The following is a 21674-nucleotide window of genomic DNA, read 5'->3' as shown; positions in this document are numbered from 1 at the left end:
TTGTTGCTAGCAATCTTTATGCTATTTCCTACAAAATGCAGGAAAAATATTGACAAATGAAAATAAAATGCGATCTATAGATTTAAGTTTTGTTGATAATTTTGGATTAGATCAACAATGATACAATAAACTTACTGCAGAGGAAATAGGGGGTGTTTTTGTCTCCGAAAATGGTGAGTCACCAAAATACCATTATGTTGTGCATGGCAGACCAAATTAAGCCATCGCTATGATCTGACGATATATCCTCTCCTCTTTTCTTATGAAAGTTATAACTCACAATTGCAACGCAGTGCTCCACATCAGCAAAACAAACTCACTAGAATGACTTTACTTTAGTTTGTATCATTTCAGATTGCTGTTCGTGGCCATTTCTCACAAGTTAATTCAGCAATATTTAGCAGACCAGTATTGCAGGGAGGGAAGCACAAAGGTGACTATTTCTAAGGAAAAAGCAAAAGGTATTATTGATCAAATAAGATATCTGTAAGATTTTGTGGTCTTCCAATCACTTCAGCAAGATCTTTTAGCAGAGAAAATAGTGATACTGTCCTCTACATTTCAAGGCAGATCAGTGAGTTATGTTGCTTTGAATGTTACATCATTATTATGGAAGCAAATAACTTTCAAAATGCCTGGTATTCCTTTTGGAAGATAAATATGAAAAATATTTATTTGAACTTCTAATGAACTTAGCTTGCAGCATTTGCTGCACAAGCTGCCAGTGATAATGTAAATTAGAATGAATGATGGTTGATGAAACCAAATATGTCGATTTTCGATCAAGATGTATATTTTGATGCTCTTTAAAGTGACTGTCACTGTACCTTTGGTATCAACGTACTGACAGCCATCCCTATGCAATTATAATCAAAGTCATAATATGACAAGTGAAGCCACATAATACATTAATTTATGGACAAATCAAGGAAATCTCGTGGAGTGATTATATCTTATGAAGTAACCATAATTACAAACACAAATGTGGACAATTCTTTCCAATAATATAAGGAATTAGTTCTTAAATATTAGTGTTTTACAATATATTCTCTTTTCTCTTGTTGTTAATCCATATTGAAATAATTTAAATTGAAACATAATAAGCACGTGGAAACAAACATTGTAATTAATATAGTACTGTGAGAGAATTAAGATGAAAGTAAATGTCCTGGAGATACGCACATACTGTGTTTGCCCTAATATAAGTCACACTCTGCATAACTGAATTTATAGTTCAGTAAATAGAACTATCTGATTCCTTACATAGACACTATTGTTCAACAATGCACAATGTAATGCCGAGTTCTAACGCCAATCATTAAACACTATCTGATGAATAATTAAAAGACCTCCACCAACAAACCAGTTTACTATTAAGCCACCCAATCTGAAAGAATATCGAACATGAGTCATACACAATTAAAAGCTTTATTGTAATGTGTGTATAATTTGCACAAATGTTTTCCAAATAAAACTCTTTGGTATTCTTTCTCTCATGGCAATCTGTAATGACAGACAGAACAGATTGGTTAAATATCCTACCAGCAGTTAACAGCCCAGTTTGGTGGAGATTTATTCATATTGAGGGAGGTGGGATATGATGATAGAGACTGGGTTAATCTTGCTCAGGATAGGGACCAATGGTGGGCTTATGTGAGGGAGGCAATGAACCTCCGGGTTCCTTAAAAGCCAGTAAGTAAGCAAGCATTATTAGAATTCTTTGACACAATTCGAAATGATGCTAGATGGGATTCATTGTCAATAAGAGAAGCAAGTGCATTAATCAATTATCTTGAAGATGAAGAATTCCTTTTTTCTCGAAAATGTTTCACCAAATAATGTCATTGATATATATGTTTTACAACATACAGCAAAAGAAAATCCCCACAGTGGTATCTGTAAGACATCTTCTAAAGTTTTGCAGTGCTATTACTGACATAAGGGAACAGCTCACTCCAAAGCAAGTTGGGGCCACTGAGCTATCAGATGGTCGCAGAAAAGGAACATAAAGTACGTAGCTTGTGCTATCGAGTGTTGTGACATCATCAACCAAGCTGATGAAAGAATTGGTACTAAACATTTGGAGTGCTTCAGCTTGGTGGATCCTGCTAAAGTCAGTGACTTCAAATCACAATTCCCAGAAGATTTGTATAATTGTAAACATTATTCTTTCCTCATAGAACAGAAACTGATAACTGAACTCTGTGTTCTTTACAATAATGAAGAATTTAAGGATATACAGTAAAACCTCGATAAGACGCACCTGCTTATTATGCTATCCCATGTAATATGCTTTTTTTGTCTAGTCCCTGCACATTTCATATATAACGCCTTTATAAAATACCCCGTTTGTTGCACCCAAAGCCCACAAAACATGCTGTTTTTGTGGAATATTTTCCATGTAATTTCCAGCAATGAAACATCTTGGTCATTGAACTCACTGGTGCCATTAGCCTGAAAAGTATTGGTATTCGACCCTCTACCTGCACATTTAAATCTTCATACTTCATACCTTAGTATACCCGACCCTCTTGTTATGCTCTCTTATTAGACTCTTTACCTGCGCGCTTAAAGCCTACATACAGTTACAATACCTCACCCTCTTGCTAACCCTCTCTCTCAAACAGCATTCCTCACTTGGCCGTAATAACATTCTGGAAATTTTTGCTGGGCAGTTTGTTGTCATTTTGTGTATTGAAGTGTCTGTGAATGTCATTACAATGAGTGTTAAACGAAAAGCACTTTCTGTGTCGGAAAAATTGGAAATCTTACAAAAGTATGATGAGAACAGTACTCTTACTCAGAAACAACTCTCTGATGCATTAGGAATCCCATCGTCGACATTAAGAACGATAATAAAAAATTGCGACTGGATCACTATAGCTGCGATGTCGGGAGGATGTAATCGCAGAAAACTGAAGTGTGGTAAACATGAGGACTTGGAGAACACACACACGGCAAACAATTATAAATGACTTTTTTCGAAACAATTAAGTACAGTACATAATGTAAATGTCTTTGACGTACAGTACAGTAATTACATAATGGAGTAATACTGTATTACCTTTCATGAATCATGTATTTCAATAAAGAAAAATGCTAACAGATACTGTATACAAGTCAAAATTAGTATACATGCCTAATACGCAATCCCAGTTAATACCCGGTTTACACACGGTCCATTAAACGGCATCTTATTGGGGTTTTACTGTATATTCCACCAGTCCCCTGTAGTCTTCTTTTAGAGACAATAACTTTGAGGACACGTTTTCAGAAACAGTGAAAATGTTACATGTGGTTCTCACTTCTCCAGATGTAACAGCCAAATCCGAAAGGTGTTTCAGTACATTGAAGAGACTGAAAACATGTTTAAGGAACAACATGGGACAAGACAGATTACATGTGGTGTCAGTCCACAATTAAAGAGTTTAACAACAAGGTTATCCAGATGTTTGCTCAACAAAAAAGTAGGCAAACAGAATTTTTATACAAGTAAAGGTAATGTAATTTTATGAGCAATAATGAAATTACTTCGTAGTTTTGGTATACACAAACAATAATTCAAATGGTCCTGGAGAAATTCTAGGCCACGATATGACACTAGATGTATTTGTCAAGTGTTGTGTTCATTGTGACATTATTTATCAGTTAGTATTTGACAAAGAAATGAAATTACTTTCACTGTAGCATAGAGAATTATTGTGATAAAGAAAGGTTACAAGGAACTGAAGCTATGTTTTAAACGAGGATATCTGGAAACATGAGTTTTTTTCACAATTTTACGCTTATGTGAATTTCACAGTGGAGATCTATGGAATCTGTTGTGAACAAGAAACCTATGGACGAAAGGGTTAATGATATTCGAGCACACTTGCAAATTTATCTCAAGAAACTAGGTTACCTTACCACTCTGTTCAAAGAGCTTCAAAGATTCATCCCCATAAAATTAGGATTGCCCATGAACTCGCACTCAAGAAGAGCTGCATTATGTAGGCCTAACTGGATACTACAAAATGTGCGAGACTGAACCACAGACCCAGCAATGTTTCTTTGTTTTGTAACAGATTAGTGGTTATATGAACACAAAATTTGCGTATATGGGAGTGGAAGGCCACTCCACGGTGCTCAGGTGGAAGTTTAATGTGCTATAAGTGCAAGACACATATTGGACCAATAAATTTTTATAAGTAGGGCTAATGTCCTACTTCATTTATTATTTATTCATTTCGTATAGTACTTTATTATTAATATTAATAATCACAATAATTATTTTATTAATTTGTTAATTTAACAGAATATTCTATATATTATATGGGGCAAGCAGTCACAAAACCAGATTGTTGATAGACTCCACTTTTCATTTGATCTCTTATTATAAACTCACGTAATATAGTGCAAGTTGCAACAAAGTACAGTAAAATCCCTCGTATCCGGCACCCACATAACTGGCATTACCAAAACAACAGTACTTTTGGCCAGGGCAAAAAAAAAATAATAATAATAAATTTAAAAAAAAAACCATTCATACAAAAGGGAAGATTCGGACAAAAAGATTCACTTATATTCACTGCATAACCGTGGATGCTGGCACAAATCTTACCAATAATAAATCAAAATTACCGAAATCAAACTCCCATAAATTTACAAAACTTATTACTGAGAACGAATAATAAATTAAATAATCGTTAAGACAAAAATAACTAAACCACGCAAAAACTTACATATAAAATAATTTAAAGGTGATAGTGCATCTCCTTACTTTAGCCGGTAGTGAATTGGAAAAGCGTCAGATAGAAACTGGCATATATGGACTCTGCTATAAGTTTCACAGACACATTTTAACTAACCGAACTAGTTTCTTGGGAATACCAAATTCAATAAGAATATTATACAAAACTTCTCTCGTAACCGAGTCATATGCCTTTTTGAAATCTATGAATAACTGATGTACTGTACCCTTATACTGCCATTTTTTCGCCAATATCTGTCGAATACAAAAAATCTGATCAATAGTCTATTACACCTAAAACCACACTGATGATCCCCAATAATTTCATCTACGTACAGAGTTAATCTTCTCAAATGAATATTGGACAAAATTATGTACGTCAACAAAAGTGATATTCCTCGAAAGTTACTACAGTTAGTCTAGTCCCCCTTCTTAAAAATAGGTACGATTATGGACTCCTTCCATTGTTCTAGTGCAATTTCCTTTTCCCAAATAGCAAGTACAAGTTTATAAATTTCACTAGAAAAAGCGCTTCCACTCTCTTGTATTAATTCTGCTGGAATTTGATTGATACCTGGAGACTTGTACTTTTTCAGATTTTCTATTGCAATTTCGACTTCTGAAAATGTGGGTCTATCCCAAGCAGACATTAATACTGAATGTATAGCAAATCTGTGGTATAGTGAACAAAATATTATGCTGGTCTGCACAGGTAACTGCAGTTGACTCTACTATCCAAAAAGATCTGGGTAACAGTTACGTGAAATCAGTATACAAGACAGGTTGACATGTCCCCAACCATTTGTCTGGTATTAGGGATCTGTAAACTTATATGTTTGCAAACATTTTGACAATAGATATTTTTCATAACCACAATACTTTCTCTTTATATGTTGTATGATAAAGTAAAATTTATAACGAAATCTGTCTTTATGAAAATTATAATTAAACCATAGAAATTCTCAGAAAGAATGGTTAACATTTACTCTTTAGTTAACAGATGCTTGTGAAATAGATACTGTGTAGTGCACCACCTCCTCCTGAGAAACTATAATCTTTTTATATTGTTTGGTTCCAAATCTCTAAGGATAAAACACTTACATGAGAAAAAACTTCATTATTTTCATTTTCGAATGCTGGTATAAAGGCGTACTTCACAGAAGAAATTTACAGCATGTAAATGTATTTACTCCTAACTTACACTTCTCAAAAATGATCACAAATGAATGTGAGGAATTTTATTTCATAAGAATAATAAACATAAGTATCTGTTTCAGTTTTACAAGTTTAGTGACATTCTATTTGGGCAAACTCAGTGTAGTATATATACTTCCAATTCAAGGACTATTTGCTTACTTTGACGCTGGGATAAAGACGGGTTGTTTAGGTAACGTCCAGTAGAGCCTACGCCTGCAGAAAGATGAGAATGTATTGATACAGCAGATAAATGTAAATACACAGAGTCTCTAAGATCGCACAGCGATTAATGAATGCGTGCTGCAGTAGCTGCAATGGGCACTTCCCCAAATTAAATCAATTCTGTAACCTCAGCAAAAAAACTTTCATTACTTTACATCATTTACTGGCATTCATTCATAAGATGCTGGAAATTACCTAAACCATGCAATGCACAATTGCAGTCTCCAGAAGGTCTGTTGTAATATTTCTAATTTATATTCTAATGTTTTCTTCCAGATCAAATAATTTACAGATTTATCCTAAAAAAAATAATCACAGGAGGGAAGACAGGGTGATCTGACTGGCCAGGCATTACCAATAATAATTGAAGACCTATTTTTCCAAAGAGCATAAGTGCCAAAAACAAGTTACTTGGGATATTGATGGAAAAAACAGTCAAATATATGTTGGGATAATTCCAATAATATCTTTCAGCATGCGAATGAGTCATAGTTGAACCACAGTTCAGTACATAGTCATGAAGCTCAATATGTAGGAAATATGCATCCAATGACAGTTGAACTTTAGTTGCTAGCCACTAGAATTTCTACAATCGCACAGTCTATTGCTCCTAGTACTCTCAGTTGCTACCTGCTTGGACCATTGTATTGCGAGAAATCACCTCAAGCTTTGTGACTGTATGTACTAGACTGTGGTTGAACAAAGACAAAGCCCATTTTGTATAAAATGCTTATATGGATTTACCTCTCTTAGAATAAAATGAAATTCGAAAAATTGACACTTAGCCCCTTTGGAAAGTTGGTCTTCAACTCTCTCACCACAGACCGTTTCAAATTCTTGTAAGAACCTACCCTTGGTCTGAGCAGGTCCTGAGTCCTCCTAAAACCAGGCAAACTGAATCCATATAATAAAACTATTTATGTAGAAATTGCTGGTACAAAATAATCCACAAATGTTGCTTGATTTGCAATAAAACATTAGAACAGAATAGAACTTAGCAATATTACAGCTGATCTTCGACATGTAACTGCAAGTTTGTTCCGGAGATTGCAATTTGTATCGCACCATGACAGAGTAGCTTAGGAATGAGAACCAGTAAATAACATTGTCTGTTTTTCTCTTCTTGCCATCATTATGGGACTGATTTAACTGGGGAATACACCTGCATTGGCCTAGGCAGCATGTGTTCGTTACTTGCTGTGCGACCTTAGAGACTCACAGCAAAAGTCCTCTGCATTCCTAATCACATCACTACATCAATATAAAAGCAATGACCACAGTACTACATTACAAGTGTACTTCATCCTGAAGTATGGTACAGTCTTATCTTATTTTTTGTTGTCTGAAAAGTGATTTCAATTTTAACTGACCCATTATCATGTTCAGTGCTCCACGACTTGTCAATCACTCAGCCTCAACTTGGTAAAACTAATATCTGAGACTGTCTATGATTATCAATATCTACTATCACCATTCATTTAGACCAAACAGTTTAAAATGCCCAAAGCACTTCTTGGCCAGTTGACAGCCTAAGCTCCATGCAATCTCCTTCATGAAAGCGTGACACTCTTTCCACCTGCAGTCAGACTGGTGACATTTCATTGGCGTACAACAGTTTTATTGTATAGTGGTGAGTGAGATTGCATAGAAAAGTCTCGTGAAAAGGTCAGATAATTACTGTAGTATTGTCTTTAAGACTTACATCAAGTGCAGAAAGGAGGTTTTCGAGGACTACCTTCCAAGGCAGCTACTATTTCATCTTCGTTTTCTTTTCTCTTCAGCCACAGAACCTGTTTTATTAAACTTATCTACAACCTTACTACTGCTTTTCGTGTTGGAACTGGGCTGTCAAGAAATTTATTTCTAAATGGTTTTCTTGTTCTGCCACACAACTTTTTGCACTTGATGCATGACATAGTGAATATCTTACCACTGCATAACATTACTTTACCCTCTAACAAAATCTCACTAATGACAGACTGCAGGCAAGAAGACAATTGCACTTTCATGAATGGGAATGCCAGCAACTGCATGGGGTTTGGGCTGCCGACCAGCCAAGCAATGCTTACGAACTTTACTTTAAACTCTTAATCCTTTTCTTTCAACATACACAGGTACAATCCTGTTTACAGCCTCATCAGTCCGGAATTTATATTTAAAAAAAAAATAAATAAATAAAAAATAATTGGTCACATAATCATTCTGGGGTTCCAAAAATACAAATCAAGTCTTCACAGAAAATCAAATTTTGAGGCAATCTGGACTCTTTGGGCCCCAAAATTTTAAATTTCAATTTGTAATTCTGGTATAGAAATGTTGCAAAAGCGATAATCTTCATTTCTATCAAACTTAATTTTTCAAAAATTTCGTAAGTATCCAAGGCATTACAAAAAATTAAAAGAAAATTATGTATAGTATAATACACAACAGGTCTGAAGAGGATAATAAATTTCCAATGACATGAACTCAATCATCCCTAATCAGTCACATGCCTAACTGGCCAGGGCAAACTAAAGGGAATCATATTTGAAACAAATGAACAATAGTTTCTAGGGAAGTCATTATTTTTATGAAGATAACAATGCATTTCTACTTTACACAAACTAGCTCCAAAAGTAAAAAAACACCCTTATGAATGTAGTACAGTGGACCTTTAACTATCATTGTTTCTACCAGTCATCGACTATGTAATACCATTCAAGTCTATTATTGTTGGTTTGGCAGATAATGTACCAGTACATCAGATAATGTACCAGTACATCTCTCTTGGATAACTATCTTTTGCACAATCTTGTATAGATGTTTTTTTTCCTATGCCTACGTCATTGTGAGGTAAGCTTGTAAGAGCATGTCACCTGTTAATTTGATTTCACAATCTGTAAATAAACATGGCTTCTCATCAATCTATGCGACTCAGTGTTTATTGAATTTTACAGTAATTCTTCAGCCCTATAACAAATGTAACGGATTTAATATATTTTTATTATAACTGCCATTGTTATAGAGTGCTGGGCTTATAAACCACAGGGCCTGGGTCAATATCCTGCTCTAACCTGTGATGGACAAGCCCATGGCCCAGGCATCACAGGAGTTTTCTCTGGGTACTCATGCGACATCCCAACGATTCTCCACCATCACCACCACGAGGACTTTTCAAAAAGTTTCCGCACTTGTGTCATTTTATTTCTTTGCAGCATATACAAACAAACTATATTATTTTTCCACATAACCAACCAGCTTTCCAATACATTTCTCCCAGCATCCTACCAACTTTTCAATGCCATAAGAATACAAAGTCTTTGGTTGCACGCACAGCCACTGATGCACCGCTAACTTTACGTCTTCATCATTTGCAAATCTCCCCTCCCCCCCTAGAGCATCCTTAAGTGGCCCAAAAAGATGAAAATCAGATGGCACCATATCTGATCTATAGCCTAGATGTTCCATGATTTCTCACTTCAATTTTCTTATGGTTTGTAACATGTGGACCGAAGAATGCAGACGGACATTGTCATGCAAAAGGCCAACATCTGACAATCTCCCTCTTCTTTTAGAGCAGACTGCAGGTTTCAATTCCGTCTGAAGCATGCGAGAATAGGATACCCTTGTGATGGTTACTCCTCATTCCTGGTATGTCAAGAATAGGCCATAGAGCATCGTTTCTCAAACTTTTCTGAAGTGGAGACCACTTTTTTAAGTCAGAACAGTTCCACGGACCACCTTGCTCTTGTTCCGTTGAAAGCAAATTTATCATTTATGTAGAAAATTTTAATACCAGTATACTTACATTTTAATGTAGAAATTAATGCAGGAACATGCCCGATTTTCAACAAGTAAAGATGCAATTTTACATTTCTATTATTGGTGTACGACGTACAGTACATGACCATTTGAATGTGCAGACTGGGTGTCTGCAAAACTATTAAGAAAGTCTTAAATACATGAAAAGGTTCAGTACTTTGGTCCTGTTATGACTTTGGGTGGTCCCTAGCTGGGTAACAGGCACAGAGCCATTTATGCACGGAAAAGATGGCGAGAAACACCACGTTCATAGTGTCCCTCTTTTGTTGCTGAGAGTAGAGTGGGAAGACGATAGACTGGTAAGGTAAATAAATTTCATAAAATGTCAGTTCTGGGAGAAAATGTGAAAGGCAATTGCCATGTGTGATTTACAAACTCTGAGATTTTCAGCTACAGTGTGGTACGCAATTCGATTTAATTTTTTCTTCTGTCTTTTTTGAAGGACTACAAGGGCAGACCTCGAGGACCTTAGGTGGTCCGCCATTGAGAATCCCAGAAGACCGTCAACTTCATCTTGCCTGCTGATGGTTGCATCTTGAATTTTTTGGAGACAGGTAATATCGGACGCTTCCACTGCATGCTTTTCCTCTTGCTTTCGGGTTCATAATGGTGAACTCATGTTTCATCAGCTGTCACAATCCTCTGCAAAAAGTTGTCACCTTCTTCACGATAACGTGTCAAACGGCGGGAACACATGTCTACACAGTTAAGCTTATGCTCATCTATCAGTTGCTTTGGAACCCGCCTGGCAGAAACTTTCTGGAATCTAAGATTATCGTGCACCAGAGAATATGCAGACCCAATGCTGATATACAGTTTTTGTGCAACTTCTTCTATCATCATCCCTCAGTCTTCCAGGATCATATCCTTACATAAAGTTTTTTTTTTTTCCTTGTAAAATGGCAGATGACTTAATATAACATGTCGACATACATGCCCAACTGGGAGTCAGGCCACAAAGGGAAAATGCATTGGAGGAGAGGAGTTCGATCCAGTGCTGTGGATTGAACTTCGGGATAGCTCAATGGTGAGAGCACTTGGTACGTAGAACCAAGGACACGGGTTCGATCCCCGGCGCAGGAGCGAATTTTCTCCTCTAATATTAATATTAATTATCAATCATATCCTTAGCTTGTTCTTCATTTTCAACAGCTGAGGCTGTCATAGATGACCCAAGCGCTCAGAATCAGTCACACTTGTTCTGTCATTTTAAAACTTTTCTATTCACTAATATAAAACTCTATGCGAGAGAGCATTGTCACCATACTGAGCACACATTCTTTGATGAATCTGTGAACCTGGTACACCTGCCTCCTTCATTGAACGTTGTTCAACTTTGGTGCAATTTTCAAGTTTCACTGTCATGTTCAACCCCTCGTAGCAACCAAACAGACTTGCTATGACGATTCGTCATACTACACCCTACCACACCTGCCACCCTTCTCCTTCCTTCTGTCTCCACTGCAGGATTCACAGTGAGGAAACATTTTGAAAAGCCCTCATATCATTCATTACAAGTAGTGTACAGTGCCTACAGTGTACTCTGATACTATCAGATGAACGAAGTGCTCTGTCTATGCTTTTCAGCACTAGCAACATCTATAAGCTGCTCTTAGTTGGGACAAATAATCCCAAGTTAAGGGTCCTGCCATTACAGATTATGATACTTCTTGTAATAAGCTAAAAGAACTGTATTTTTAAGTGGCTAGGTTTTATTTTTGGAACAAATAATTGCTACAACATGGGTTTACTTTTGTTCGATTATTGCTGTTTACATAGGCAAACAAATCAACGATAATAGCAGCTCCACTGTACTAGGAATTTTATGAATTAATGTGTTTTCGTTTGAGAGTTTGAATTATCGCATTTCAGCAAGTCAGTTTTAGGAAACGAAATGAACAATGAACATGATCAAATCTTTTGTCATAATACCTCCAATAGAAACAATCCCTATAAACATCAGAATTTAGTACCCAATACAACCATCACCTCTATCCCAAAAGAAGAATTAATATTGGTATAAGCTGTTTCATAGATACTTACATTCAAATTAAAAATGCAATGAACTGAGGTATAACACTACTGACCTCCTTAACAAAGAAAAATCTTACCTAATGGTGATGGACCAACTACATTTGACAACGCTGCTGCACCTAAAATGTAAAATTATTGTAAAACATTACAATGAAATAACAATGTTGATATCACCAACCAAATGGTGAAGTGATAATATGAATCCTGGTAAGCAGTATCCATACTGTATATGCCAACAATTAATATATAAACTATTAAAAAACAATTCTAATTACCATTGGATCCATGATATGAAAGCTTATAAATACAAATTTTCCTTCTTGGACTAACATCCAAGATATCGCAAAAAGGAAAAAAGAAAAAAAAAAAAAAAAGGGTAAACAAATACGACAAGCAGTGAAAGGGAAAACTCATAAATGGACTTCGATAAAACTAAAAGCAACAAAACAAATGCTGACATATTTGACATTCCAATACCTCGTGATTTTTTAACTGTATAATCTGAAAAGGTATATGAAATATTCATACATCAACATGAAATGCTACCTCTCCCCTTCTCAGATGTTAGCAAAGAAAACTGAAGCACATGCATATGAAGCAAACGAGTTCTTTCACGTGAATGGTGCCAAATGAACCTGAGTATTTTGTAAATGGACAAAAGTTATTTTTATTACCATCATTGCAATATTAGCATTGTCTGGATGTTGTTAAATGTTATGTTTTATTTAACGACGCTCGCAACTGCAGAGGTTATATCAGCGTCGCCGGATGTGCCGGAATTTTGTCCCGCAGGAGTTCTTTTACATGCCAGTAAATCTACTGACATGAGCCTGTCGCATTTAAGCACACTTAAATGCCATTGACCTGGCCCGGGATCGAACCCGCAACCTTGGGCATAGAAGGCCAACGCTATACCAACTTGCCAACCAGGTCGACAGCATTGTCTGGATGTATGGAATGAGTGCTTATGTGAAGTAATATCGTTTAGGATACGAACTATTACAATGTGTATTCAAATTCCAGTATCAATCAATATACATTCAAATAAACCTCACGAAAGTAAATATATACATAAACAAATAAAGGCAAATAAGCTCTGTAAGTAAATACGAAAAGTACTTCTTTCCAAAAACATATCTGAACTGCTACAGCAAATCACAGGAAAGTGTGTAAACTTCCAGGTCTGTATGTTGCAATCTTTTGTCTTAAGAGCCTAACTAAAATACCGGTACTCAAAACATTGGGCAAGAAATTTTCATATAACATAACGGTTGCAATCTTGTACATTGTTAACACTTCAAATAGCCTTGTTGGGTTAGAGGTAATGCTGGTTATATTCAATACTAAGTTACACAGCTGATTTTGTAGTACAGTTGTACAATTACCTAATCCAGCTCCCAATCCTGCTGCAGCTCCTGCAGGAACAGCACCTGCTAGCCCAGTGGCGGCTTGTGCACTGGGGAGATTGCCTAAACATTACAAACCAAACATTGTCAATATAAATTCCAATACACCTTAAACATACATAATAAGATTTCCTTTAACCATGACATAATACAATACAAATCTATAATTATTTCTCTTGCAAGTTGCCTTGCTTGTTATATCACGTTAAAGATTTCACTTACTTTACTATTAAACTGAACTTTCGTCTGCAGAAATGTTAATAGATTTACCAATGCTGTATCAACTAGGAATTTATACAATTCAAGTGGGCCTAGTAATGAAGATGAGTCTCAGTGTTCACCATTGGATTACCTAACATTCGTCTTATAGTTGGAGAAAACCTCTGGGAGGGGGACGGACAAATACGACAACCATATTATATAATCAGCTCAAGAGAGGTTCAAACCCACACCCGAAAGTAAGCTCAATTCCTGAGACTACATCAATGACTTTGCAAATAGTGGGAAGATACGAGACAAATTAAAGGAGAATTAAATTAACTTTAAAAAGAGGTTGTCTTGTTTCTAAGAAATCTGAAATTTTCCTTGAGAAGTAACAAAACAAAAGAAATTTCTTTCACAACGCAAATGTAAGAGAAAGCCTACACACTACTTTGTGTAAACTTCTGGCTATATAGAGGGTTATTTCATGAGTCATGGCAACTATGTTGTATCAGGTGATAAATCTGCAACAATGGAAATTCACTATATGTGTTTGAAGATCATTGGAATGTGATGGACTGTGTTGCCTCAAGTTTGGAAGATATAACATGACTGCCAAGACCCTCGTATTACATACAGTAAAAACATCTCATTTCGAAATTGCTTCAAGGCAATATATTATTCTAACACTTGTTATTTTGTAGCTTATATGCTTTCATAATTTTAATTCGAAATATTACTTAATTTGTATTTCGAAGAAAGATTCAGTTTTCAAAACCTAGAAGATAACAGCTAAACTTATAGTTCTAAATACAATAAATTATTACAAAGTATTTATGATGTAAAAAAAAAATTCTCAACAAACCCGCATCAAGATTCATTTAGCACAAGTAGTTTAGGTATCCAACTTCTTTATTGTTGACATGAAGTGCAATATCTTATGTATTTTCATTTATTCTTTTGCAACACTTTCATTACTTTAACAGGAGAACTCAGGAAGAAGAAACAGTTCTCTGAGGAGGTGGTTACCAGGAGACAAGGATTGCATTTCAGTTCTGTTAATCTCGCTGTGTGAAGTGCTAAGAGTGAGTTTAAAGCTACAAGCTTGTTACTTTATATAACATGTTGCTTAATGGTAGCTTTAGTAAGTATAAACTGATATTAGGTGTAATTATTTTAATATATGTTCTTTTAAACTATTATCAGTTGTGATTTTATCAAGGCAAACCTGCCCCTTGATTTGCTATTGTTTACTAAACAATTATAATATTCAGTGCTTCGACTATCTGAATGGTCGTGTAGTATAGTAAAAGTTTCATGCCTCTTACTGTGAAAATATATTGGGGCTGTTTGAATGTTCCATCAAGAAACCAGATTTTTTTTTTTTTTTAAATAATATTTCTAAATTCTGACATGTTCCAAACACTATTATCTGATTTTCAGTCTCTCCACCTTCATCAAAACTATCAAATACAAAGTAGTTATCACCTTCAAAATTTCTTTAATCTCTCTGCAAACTCCTGAAATTGTGTCAGCGATATCAAGTTAACTGGTAGATCTTTTTGTGTTTCCCTGTTTACAGCTTTCTTCAATTTTCACGTTCTGGTAGCAGTATTAAAACACATGAAGGAACTTCGTGTAATTCATTTCTCCAAATTTCTCTGGGGTTTAGTACACATGTTCCTATGCCATAAATTTCAGGTTTGCTTTTGCAATTTCAGCATCAGTCTCTTCTCTATTGGGTGCATAAGAATGTGGAGAGTTACGTCACCTTTAACAACTGTCACCATTTTACCATGACTTAACATAATGGCTCTTGCATTACACTCCTTGTGCTCAGTTTCTTGCAATCACAGTAAGATTTCCTTCTGTCCCATTTCTACTTTTATAATAAATGTAACCATTTAACAATAACTTAGTGAATTTTTCCCGCAAATTGTAATTCTTGGTTTGTGTTCCATTTTAACTTTTAGTACTGTGCCACATTTACTTGAAGATTTAGAAGTGCTGATTTTGTGAAATGCGCAGCTACATTAAGACATTGTTTATTATGCTGCTGTAGAAACTTGCATACCTATTTTTAAATAAACGATACAAAGTGGATTCAGCATAACAGATTCGGGAAAATGTCCATTCAGCAAAATAAGGGATATTTGGTTCAGGAATTTGGTCATTAACAACAAAAAAGACATTGCTTTCAACAACTGTGACACATGGAACTGAAGGACGATTTCTCAAGCTCCATTTTTGCACTTCTCTTTCTTCGAACTTAATATGACATTACAATTTTACATGGCTAATTCCAATTGTTCACAATGGTGCTTTGAATTTCTCAAAATTTTTTATGGGATATTTGCTTACATGTGTTTTAATTTGAAATCCCATTATTTGAACCCCAAACTTTTGATCCCACCTAATTCAGATTGAAATTTTTACTGTAAAAAACTTTTTCACTTCCGGGAATAAGAAGATTGGTATTTCTGTTAAAATATCGAAATCACTTTCTGTCTCTCTCAATTAATATCACTCAATAACAGAATTGTATTCCAATGCTTACCATCCCATTGTGGAATCCTGGGAAACGAGAATGCAGATGCTTTAGCAAAGAAGGGCAGCACTGCTACTTACAGACCTGTTACTAAATCTACGTATTACTCTGTGAAAGATTTATTAAATCTACATACTTAGACTTCAACAAACAAAATTTGATAACACAATCTCAAGGGAAAAAATGGAACTCTCTGCATCAAAATCCACAGTTAATTCCCGATTTACCACGAAAATCGTCTGTAGCTGCATTTAGATTGGCAACAGGCCATGATTGTTTGGCCAAACACCTGCATACAATTGGAATATATCAGTCCCCTAACTGCCTATTGTGCAACTCAAACCAAGAAATGGATTCAGAACACCTCAAAATCTGTGCTTCAGTGGCTGGCCATGATAATATCTTTGAAAAATAATGGAGTGCAAGAGGTCAAATGACTTTATTGTCAAACGCCTGGCGTTAGAAAACAACAACTTTCTGTGTCATAATTTCACTATACTTCACTTCGTGTAACAAACTAAAAGTATTTAAGCACTTATTTTCTCGAAGAAGAAGAAGAAGAAGAAGCAGAAGAAAAAGAAAAAAGACTTTCATACTAAAAGATACACAAAAACTTACGAGTAACATCCTGTAATGGAGTGCCACCTGCACCCAGTCCCATTCCCAGGCCTCGCAAACCCTCTGGTAATTTTGGAGGTCCCTCAAGTTTGTGCTCCACTCGGTCCATTCTTACCGTCAGCTTGCGGTCGTATAATGTCTGATTGTGCAACATGGCTGCTCAAAAGTCAAGGAAATTAACTCAAATACCAAACTTATCGAAAGAGTATCTCATTACTGCACAGTCTGTAAAACTTAAATTTCGAATTGTAATGAGAAACATTACACATTACAGGGCTTTCATTTCCAATTGTTCCAGTCTAACTATGTATTTAAATTATATTTAATTAAACAAAGAACATATCAATTTACACGTGAGAAATTACATCAATAGATTTCCCAAAACACACTATACCTACAAAAGGAAGCAAAAACAAGCAAAATGGTATTAAAATTTGTTTGATATATTTCAAAGAATACCCCTCTGAAATCAACATTACTAATCATTCACTCTGTATATGCTGACAAATGAAAACAACTTTTATAATTTAAGTAATTTAAAAATCGCACATACTGATTTCACCATAAGCAGATTTTTTTTCTTCCAGTCAGCTTCCAACTATAACACAAATCATTCTAAATTTATATATTCAGAGCCTTTACTTATTTATGGCTTTTAAGAAACCTGGAGGTTCATTACCACCCTCACATAAGACTGCCATGAGTCCCTATCCTGAGCAACATTAGTCCAGTCTCCAACATCATCTCACCTCCCTCAAATCAATTTTAATATTATCCTCCCATCTACATCTCATCATCTCCAAAGATCTTATTCCCTCCAGTCTCCCAACTTATACTCAATATGCATTTCTGGATTTGTCAATACATGCTACATACCCTGCCCATCTCAAACGTCTGGATTTAATGTTTCTAATTATGTCAGGAAAAGAATAAAATGCATGCAGTTCTGTGTTGTGTAACTTTCTCTATTCTCTTTTCCTAAGAACCTTATTCTCAAACACCCTTAATTTCTGTTCCTCAAAGTGAGAGTCCAAGTTTCACAACAATACAGAACAACCGGTAACATAATTGTTTTATAAATTTTAACATTCAGCTTTTTTGAGAGCAGATTGGATGATAAAAGCTTATCAACTAAATAATAACACGCATTTCCTGTATCTATTCTGTTTAATTTCCTCCTGAGTATCATTTATATTTATTACTACTGCTCCAAGATATTGGAATTTTTCCACCTCTTCAAAGGATAAATTTCTAATTTTTATATTTCCATTTCATACAATATTCTGGTCACGAGACATAACCATACACTTTGAATTTTTGGGATTTACTTCCAAACCTAGCTCTTTACTTGCTTCAAGTAAAAATCCCGTATTTTCGCTAATAGTTTGTGGATTTTCTCCTAACATATTCACGTCATCCGCGTAGACAAGCAGCTGATGTAACCCGTTCAATTCAAAACCCTTTCTGTTATCCTGGACTTTCCTAACGGCATATTCTAGAGCAAAGTTAAAAAGTAAAGGCGATAGTGCATCTCCTTGCTTTAGCCCACAGTGAATTGGAAAAGCATCCGACAGAAACTGACCTATACAGAGTCTGCTGTACATTTCACTGAGACACATTTTACTTAATCGAACTAGTTTCTTGAGAATACCAAATTCAATAAGAATATCATATAGAACTTCTATCTTAATCGAGTCATATGCTTTTTTTGAAATTATGAATAACTCGTGTACTGTAGCCTTATACTCAAATTTTTTCTCCAATATTTGTCAAATACAAGAAATCTGATCAACAGTCGCTCTAGTACACCTGAAACCACACTGATAATCACCAATAATTTCATCTACATATGGAGTTAATCTTCTCAAAAGAATAGTGGACAAAATTTTGTACGACAAAAGTGATATTCCTCAAAAGTTCCTACAGTTAGTCTTGTCCCCCCTTTTAAAGATATGTACAATTATGGACTCCCATTGTTCCAGTACAATTTCCTTTTCCCAAATAGTAAGTACAGTACGGTTATTTAGTCTTGACAGTCGCCAGCGATCTGCACCTGGGTCAGGCGAGTCCATTTAGTTACAGCAAGGGGTGTTTGGGTTATTCACTCTCTTGCCTTCAGAGCGAGTACTATATGTATGATAACCTGTCACTGATAAATTCGACCTCTGTTAGTGCTTATTTTATTCTTTTATAAACGAAGAATCCTGTTCCTATTTGGTTATTGTTTACTTTCCCATAACACAAGTAATCTCCTATTTGTGATATGCTATTCTCATCTAACCTAACCTCGTGTACTCCCACAAAGTCTATTCTGTATCAAGCTAGTTCTTTCACTACTAATGTTACCCTCCTATTCTATATAGACTTGTAACATTGCAAATATCAAATCTTATAACCTTATTTCCTTGCTGTGGTCGTGCCAGAGAATCAGTCCCATTCCGAGGTTTATTGTTAGGTTTCGTAACAAGCTGCTTTTTATGGTGATGGGTCATCAGCCCTTCACTCAACCCTCAAGCTGGAGGACGAACACCCCTTATCGGCTGTCCGCAACTGCTTCAATATACAGTGAAATCAAGAACCATCATTTTTCTGGGGAACAGGGTATAAAAACGATAAATATGGGAAAACGATAATACCGGAAAACCATAAAAATTACAATATTCAGGTGTATAAGACAACAGAATTGTGAACGTATCCACTGTTCCCTAGTTTTAAGCGGGAATAACCACAAAATCGATGCATTTAATTTTTAACAATAATCATACATAATATAAAATCATAATGAACTTGTCTCTTAATATTTTATTCTTGTTTGTAAACTTGTGATAAAACCTACCGTTTGCTTAAATAGAGTACAAAATGAACTGAATGGTTAGTGATTGCACTGAATGCACATTTATTAGAACATTATGTACACTATTTTTTGCAGAAAAATTTGCAATCAGGTTTTGTTTCATGCACATTTTATGCCTGAATTCAATAGTGAATTTCTGGTAAGAACGATGCTGAAGTAAACAGTTTTTTACCCTCCCACACCATCATACCAAGTCATACGTGTTATAAGGATGATGTTCACTCTAGAAATTAGTTCACTATTCCTTATGAGATGTTGGTCATTACTGATAATTTAAACAGAAATGAAAATGTGAAAATCATACACGTTCATTTGTGATACGTTCAGAATGCAGATGTGTTACCATCAAATTAATACTCCTGCTTAAAGTAGCCGGGCTTAAATTAGCCCACATTGTTGCATAAAGAACCTGCGTCACAAATTAGGCCTATATCACATTGCACGAAAATAATGCCAAAACTTTTCTAGCTCTTTAGTAACCCTACAAAGATGTTTCTCCTGTACGTGTTTAAGCATACAAACATGTACTGAACATAAACAGTGTACAGAAACACTTGCGTCTGTGTTGTAGCACAGCTGACTCTAAACAAGTCGCAGCATCAAGATGACAAATCTCGTTAGGTAAGACGACTGCGTAATATATTACATAATAACACTGTATCAATTGTTTATACAGCTCCACATCGTTGTGTGGAAAAATATGATTACTCAATATAAAACTGCACTTCTTTTCAGAGTCTAATACTTGTTTTCATAGCACAGATCACACGCGTAACTAATTTCCACATTAACAGACTATACCAAACACACATTGAGAATTCACGTGCTGCTGTAAGATGACGAATCACATCACATATCATGGCGGCATAATACATTTTACGTTTCTCCAAGAAGTTTGACAGTCTCCGAATCACAATCTTCTGCATTCTCTTGCTTCAAAGGTAATAATGGAGGACAAAAAGTTCGTCCTTTCAAAGTAAAAGAAACCTATCCATGCATGAAAATATGGCATCTGGATAGTGATTTCTCAACGATCCATGTGATAAAATATAGTTTGAGAAACGATGAAACCAGAAAAAATAACGTTATTTATATGGGATTATTTCCAAGACCAAAAGAAGTGGACGAAAAAGGCAGGAAAACTACGATAACAGGAACGATTCACCGAGGTTCCACTGTATTCGGAGGCAGTCTCCTCTATCCGCAACCATGCTGTGGAGGACACACTACGCTGTGGTGATGTTGATACATGGCAATTTATTTTCTATAGTCATTATAATATAATTCCATTTCCAATTTTTAGATTACCCATTTAAGATGTGTTCCATCATGAGAATATTTGTGTGTGCTGCTTCCCTTTAATGTCTTACGCAGAAACCACAGTCCATGAAATTAGTTTCGACATTGTAAATCAATAAAATAATAATATGGTAACAAAACATTACAGACTAGTTAAACTGAAAAATAATACAAGAATTCAATTGTAGGACTTTATACATATTAATATGTGACAATGATGCTTATACACAAGTACTGAAGAAACCAATTTCTCCTATACTTATAGTTACTTTAAAAAATGCAGAAAGGATACATATTGCCTGAACAGCTTCAACAGGATGTTCATACTCAACTACGCCAAAACCTCTACTTTTGCCTTCCTTATCAAGGCTCAGTTCTGCTGATACGACCTTCCCGGCAAGCTTGAACACTTCTTTCAACTTCTTTTCATCTACCTTATAATCCAACTGAAAAAAATATAATAATGATTAATATTTATATTCCAATTCTTATAGTTAATAATGAACTTATATATTGATGGGCCAGTTCGAAAGGGGAACAACTCAAAATTTTAAGTTTTGAGAAAATTGCATTTTAAAGTTTCATGTTGCTGTGAAAAATACAAATAACATCACTTCAGTTTGAAATTTACAGTATATTGTATATAAAACATCATTAACAGAATTTTAAGTAATTTCAATGCTCCTTCGACTTTTCATAGCAACCTGAAACTTTAAAATGCAGTTTTCTCAAAACTTTAAATTTTGAGTCGTTTCCCTTTTGAAC

General features: G+C 35.3%; 1 protein-coding gene across 5 annotated transcripts in view; it reads right to left on the bottom strand.

Annotated features, from left to right (window-relative positions):
• The window catches only part of LOC138710345 (myelin expression factor 2-like), a 66069-nt gene that overhangs the window by 17757 nt on the left and 26638 nt on the right, over window positions 1-21674 (bottom strand). For 2 of the 5 annotated variants that reach the window (XR_011335216.1, XM_069841164.1), the window contains exons 5-9: window positions 21202-21355; window positions 16757-16912; window positions 13369-13452; window positions 12061-12102; window positions 6086-6139 (exon numbers count right to left, since the gene is read on the bottom strand). Coding sequence is in view for 4 of the 5 variants with exons in the window: in XM_069841164.1 (XP_069697265.1) it covers window positions 6086-6139; window positions 12061-12102; window positions 13369-13452; window positions 16757-16912; window positions 21202-21355 (490 nt within the window). In the remaining variant the exon portion in view is untranslated. The remainder of the gene's footprint in view (window positions 1-6085; window positions 6140-12060; window positions 12103-13368; window positions 13453-16756; window positions 16913-21201; window positions 21356-21674) is intronic. The other 3 variants (XM_069841166.1, XM_069841165.1, XM_069841167.1) reach the window with 3 other exon arrangements.

This window comes from Periplaneta americana, chromosome 12 (genome assembly GCF_040183065.1).
Source record: "Periplaneta americana isolate PAMFEO1 chromosome 12, P.americana_PAMFEO1_priV1, whole genome shotgun sequence".
Taxonomy (NCBI): Eukaryota; Metazoa; Arthropoda; class Insecta; order Blattodea; family Blattidae; genus Periplaneta; species Periplaneta americana.
Note: the sequence above shows the minus strand (reverse complement) of the source record. Positions and strands in the feature narration are given on the sequence as shown.